Here is a 6,285-nt window from a genome sequence, read left to right on the forward strand (position 1 = left end):
CCAGCTTCTCGACGCGTCGAGAATTTCAGTAGCTACAAGAGCCGCCCAAATTAGAGACTCGACGCGTCGAGAATGCGGAATGCTGAAATTTTGGAACCTTCCTAAATTAATCCCATTGGGTTGCCATTATAAAAGGATCATCTTCCATCAACCCTATGGTTCTTTTTTTTTTTTTTTTCAAGATTTTGGCATTGGAAGGCAACTAAGAGCAAGAACCAAGAGGACCAATTTGAAGATTTACAATTAGCTTTGGAGTAGAGAATTGGCTAGGAAGATTCGGGAGAATTCTTTCACTCTTTCTCTTATTCCTTTTGTTATTTGTTTATCTTTAACGATTGTATTGATTGTTATTATGGCCATGAGTGGCTAAAACCCTTAGGGATTTTTGGGTGAATTTGTTTATGAACCTATGTGCCTAGTTCGTTAATTTCTTAATATATTTATGTTTGGTTTTATGATTTGTGTTGCAATCTTGTTTAAATCTGTTGTTGTTGGTAATTAAAGGCCTAAATTACTTGCTTCATAGCCATGTTCATGTCATAACGAGAGTTAGGCATAAACTAGGGGCACACACGATTGCACCTAATGGTTGGACCTTGAGAAAGGGGAATTTTATTATAGATTGTTGCGCATCGAGAGATGGTAGTAATTAGGAATAATTGAATGCTGATCTTCGATCTTATCGGGTGTTTAAGCCACGAGAGTGAAAATTCACTAGGGATAGAGATTACGAGAGTAATTCGATTCCATTTTGCATTCTCACACAAGTCTTAATTCCAAACTAAATATTACAAACGTTAATTGGCACTAGGTGATTAAATATTGCGATCCCAAGAATCCTGCTTTGTTCTATTGCTTACAAAACCTTGCTAGTTTATTTATTCTGCTTTTTATTTTCTACAATTATCCGACCTTCAAGTTTCGTTCAGATTAGTTCCATATGAGTAACCTAGTAGTTAGTGCTTAGTACCCCGTCTCCCTGTGGTTCGATAACCCGAATACTCCGGATATTATTTGTTTGCCCCAAATTACCGCAATCATAACACTTATCCTAAAAAATGTAATACTAATCCAGAATAAAGTGTTTGCTCAAATAACACTTTTAAATACAAAATATATATATATTTCTTGTCTTCAAAGCATTACACTTGCACTTAGAAATTGCAACATTTTATTTCTATTACATTTTCACTCTCATAGAAGTTTTTACCTCAATCACAATGGAGACTTGCGAGCAAGTCGTTGTTAGTATCAAAGGATTCCATTTCATGGGCACTCAAGCACACCCACGCTTCAACTCCACACCCGTCCTTTGCGTCCACCAGCACACCCACATTCTTGAACGCCGAAGTACCAATAATGCCAACACACGCCGGCGCTCCGCCGCCGAAATCCGCTTCGTATATCGGAAAGCCGCACCAACTGGTGAACCTGTACACTTCCGCGCCCTCTCCGCCCGTGATTTCCTCAATCTCTCGGAACGACTCGGCTATGGCGCGACTCGCCTCGTCTCCCCCTTGCCGAACCTTTTCTACGTACTTGTCGCTCAACTCGGATAGCCCCCGCCTTAGAATACCCACCAATTCTCGCAAATCGGGAACTTCGTGGTTTTGGTAGAGCGGGGCGTAGCAGAGGATTAAGTTTCCGATGCAAGAATCGGGCAGGGGAGGATGGAGCCTCTTCCGCAGGTTCACAGCTTGGGTCATCACGGAATGAATCGGGTGGTTATTGTGCGATCTTCTCCGAGCCATTATCGCGCATTTCCATAGGAGTGCCGTCACGGCTTCGACGCGGGAGGGTTTTGGCACTTTTTCGCTTGCGGCTTTGGCCTTTAGAGCCAAGACGCTAGAAGCATTAAAGACGTACTTCTTGGTCATTAGGCTTTGGTCTCGCTTGGGCTCGAGAGCCCGGGATGGCGATGTGACGGTCTGCTGTTGTGGCGGCGGCGGCGGTGGGGGGAAGAGTTTTGTGGAGATGAACTCCGGAGCCGCCGTGACGTGGATGTCGCCGCCACGACAGACGGCTGCCCAGGCGTTGACAAAGGCAGTACGCGAGGAGGCGTCGCAGATGTTGTGGCAAACGCGCACGCCAATCGCCAAACCACCGCAAGGAAACGTTGTCACCTGAGTGAGGAGAGGGCAACCCTTGAACAAATCATTGGTTTCCACCCCAATCGGGAGGACCCGTCTTGCCGATTCAGGCTCAGAGCCTCGGACAAGAAAGCTAGACAGCGGACAACTCGCCCGGGCCACCACAAACGCCGCCCCTTGGTCGCTGCAATCGATCCAGGCATTGTTGCCGTGAAATCTGCCCGCCAAAGGGTAAAACTTGGTGAGAATTTGCGACAAGGATGTTTTGAGTAGTTGGACTGATATTGTTGTTGGCGAATCCGGGTAGTAGAACGCCATGGGCACGTAGTTTGACGGCAAGAGCTGATCTAACATGGAGAAACTGAGGCGTTGGAGGGATGGTGGTGTGGGAGAAGATGGTTTGATGAGTTCTGCTGAAACTATCTCAATCATTTTCATTTTCACTGCTATTTTTTATTTCAAGCTTAATCGCGTTTATCATGCAGATTGAACTATATATATTGCACGCAATAAGAATAATATAACATAAAAAAAAAAGGACCACTTTTATATATATATTACCCACAAGATTCCTCCGAGTTCAAAATGCCCATTTGCACCAGCCATTTTTGTCATAGGGCTTTCTTACGGACGAAAATTAACGGTAATGTGACAAAACAATCATGCATTTTTAAAATTAGAACAATTTTAGGAAAAAGACCTTTGGGACATGCGTTTGAGGTCAGAAATGCATATCCCAGACGTCTTTGAGAATTTTTTTTTAATGGTCTTCTCCCGACTTGCGTGACGTATTTGGCTACCTACACTCATACGCATGTTCGAGATGCGTTTCTTGTAGAATACGTAGAACGCATCTTCGAGATGCGGGCGACTTGATACGCATGTCGGACATGCGTTTATCATGCAACACTAATTTTGAGCTTTTACTGCATGAGAAATGGAAATTAACTAAGTCATGGAAAATGTAAGTGAATGGAAGTAGTTGAAATGTGTTGAACCATAATGTTTTGGCATAAAATTTTATTAGAACGTAACGTTATGGGGATAATTGTGCTCAGGTGTTTATATAAATTAACTTTTGTTAAAGATTTATGCTTTGTTGGAATACAAAATCAACTACCAATATATACATTTAACTTCTGTAAACTACGATGGACATGATATTATAGACCACAACTTTAATGTAATAAGAGAACTTTCCGAAAAGATACATTACTATCATATACATATTGTCATGAACAAAAAATTTAACTGGCGAAGGATAAAAATTTTTAATGTGACATTGACCAATAATCAAGTAGTATAATGGATGGCTCTGTGCATTGTGAGCTGAGAACTGACAGCCATGTGAATTATTTTCAATATTATTTCTATATACTGTGATTTTATTAAAGTTTAATAATAAATTAATTGACGTATTGTAGATGTTTTGCTATAAATATATCCTTGCATTTGAGTTGTTTTATATAAATAGCAACGTAACTCTTGTTTCTTTGCACTCTCTTCTTTCCATATGGGAAGTTTGTTTTCTTTTTTTTCCAACTTTCTCATGGGCATGCAGTATTTCTTGCCACGTACACCATGTTTTTGGGTGTGAAAGATAAGAATGAATTTCAATTAAGGCTATGACTGCGGTCCGGGAAGATTCCTTGTTGGTTCTCTACTCAGGGAATTAAAATTTAAAAGTCTGATGAGCGTACAGACTGCTACTGACAGCCCATGTGGATTGTTTCAGACCATAAGTTGTCCAGTGTATGTGTGATTCTATTAAAATTTATATAAAAATTAATTAATTATTCGTTTTGTACAACTTCCGATATAAATATAACATTGCATGGCATTTGAGTATTTGGATAGATCAGATCGCAACATTTGATTCTTTGTTCCGTATGGGAAGTTTGTTTGTTTTTTTTTTTTTTTTTTTTTTTTTTTTTTTTCTTCCAAGTTTCTCATGCGCACGCAGCCACCATGTTATTGGATGGTGTGAAAGGGAAAGTTCAATTAAATTTCACGAATTTGTATTTCGGTCTAGGAGTCCGTTATGAGGGTTTGGCCTAAAACTAACCTTATCCCCATAAATATTTTTCACTTTTTAAAATAGTCTCATTTCTACATTACCCAATTTCTAAATCATTTATTATTCACACTAATATTTTCTCATTTTTTAAAATGGTCCCACATTCATATTATATAATAATAATAATAAGGGAAAATAACACTTTTTTCCCCTGTATTGTTTACTAATAGCACATTTTTTTCCTGTGTTGTTTGTGTAACCACTTTATCCCCTTAATTATTTTAGAAGTGGCTATTTTCACCCCTCTCCGTTAAGTAAATGTTAGGGCTGTTAAATATGAGGGTGAAAATGACATTTCACTTATTATTATTATTATTATTATTATTATTATTATTATTATTATTATTATTATTATTATTATTATTATTATTATTATTATTATTATTATTATTATTATGTCCAAGCGTGACATTTATATTGCAAACCAAATTCATTAATAATAATAATAATAATAATAATAATAATAATAATAATAATAATTTCCACCCAACGCCCTAATATACTGCAGTACTTCATGCCTAAATTGCACAGTTATATTGAAAACCAAATTCATTACAAATAATAATATATAATAATAATAATAATAATAATAATAATAATAATAATAATAATAATAATAATAATAATAATAAGTGAAATGCCATTTTTATCCTCATATTTAACATCCCTAACACTTATTTAACGGAGATGAGGGAAAATAGCCACTTCAAAAATAATTGAGGGAGATAAAGTGGTTACATAAACAACACAGGGGAAAATGTGCTATTAGTAAATAACACAGGGAAAAAGTGCCATTTTCCATAATAATAATAATGATAATAATGATGATAAGAAGAAGAAGAAGAAGAAGAAGAAGAAGAAGAAGAAGAAGAAGAAGAAGAAGAAGAAGAAGAAGAATATAGACCAAAATGCAATTAAACTATTAAACTAAGAAAAGTTCTAATTAGACACTTCAACTCCTCTTTTTTATGCAATTAGGTCAATTAACATGTGACCTTTAACTAACCGGTAAAAAGATCTTTTTAATTCAAACAATTAATTAATTTTTAAATTAAAAAAATAAAAAATATTTTTTTTAATTCAAATAAATTAATTAAAAAACAAGAAAGAAAAAACCATATTAGATCAGTTCTCCTTTTGCGTTAGTTTTAGACATCTAAACCCATCATTCTTCATTCTTTCCATGAATTCATTATCACCCATCAAATTCCTCTCAAACGCCTCTAAACAAATCAAAGCGATTAGAAACATTGACCAATATATAAACATCATGATACACTGAAGCATACAGAGCACAACACTGCATCCTGCAACAATTTAGAAAAACCAATAATGTCTTGGCAAACCATTAATTAACCCAATTTAACCAATCCTCGTACATTTACTATGTCCAAGCGTGACACTTATTTTGCGACTTTGTCCAACGAAGTGTTGGACAACAAAACGCTAATCCTCAACATGTCTCTAACAACAAACCATGAATAAGCCCTTCACTTTCCCTGCAAACCATTTCATAATACACAACAATTTGTTGACAGAAAGTGAATAATTGGTTGCAATTAATTTTACCTGTTATTATTTTGAGCTTACCTGCAAATTAAATTGATCTAATTGCTCAATTTTAAAATTATGGACTAAATTGCATTAAAATGAGGAATTAAGGGGTCTAATTAAATTTTTTTTAGTTTAAGAGTTTAATTGCATTTTGGTCAATAGTTGAAGGGCGTATTTGACCCTTATCCCTAATAACAAAAGAAATTTTAAAAAATAAGAAAAAACAAAAACAAAAAAGTCAAATGCCTGGCAGTTTTTGTTGTCGTTGCTGCCAAGCAAGCTGTCTAACAAACCTGCAAATTCTGCAAGTTTGCTAGACAAATGGCATTAAAAAAAAAAAAGGATAACAATATTATGCATTCCATGTCAGCATCCATGTCATTTAGCGAATATGGTATTTGCTGGGTTGGGGACAACCTAAGGAAGTTGAATGTCTATCCTATAGACTTCGTGCTTCCTTAATGGCACGTTTGGTTCGCGGAATAGAGCTGGAATGGAATAGCATTCCCAGTAATAGGACTATTCCTTTGTTTGGTAAAATTTTGTATTCTCAAGAACAATGTT

At 36.3% G+C, this 6,285-nt stretch overlaps 1 protein-coding gene across 1 annotated transcript; it reads right to left on the reverse strand.

The window, feature by feature from the left end:
* Nucleotides 1-1,141: 1,141 nt before the first annotated feature.
* On the reverse strand, nucleotides 1,142-2,591 carry LOC109163803 (vinorine synthase-like). The gene has a single exon (XM_019312509.1). It carries the CDS (start codon nucleotides 2,526-2,528, stop codon nucleotides 1,212-1,214), a length of 1,317 nt encoding a protein of 438 aa, XP_019168054.1. The 5' UTR covers nucleotides 2,529-2,591; the 3' UTR covers nucleotides 1,142-1,211.
* Between the last annotated feature and the right edge of the window lie 3,694 nt (nucleotides 2,592-6,285).

This window comes from Ipomoea nil, unplaced genomic scaffold (assembly GCF_001879475.1).
Source record: "Ipomoea nil cultivar Tokyo-kokei standard unplaced genomic scaffold, Asagao_1.1 scaffold3043, whole genome shotgun sequence".
NCBI lineage: Eukaryota > Viridiplantae > Streptophyta > Magnoliopsida > Solanales > Convolvulaceae > Ipomoea > Ipomoea nil.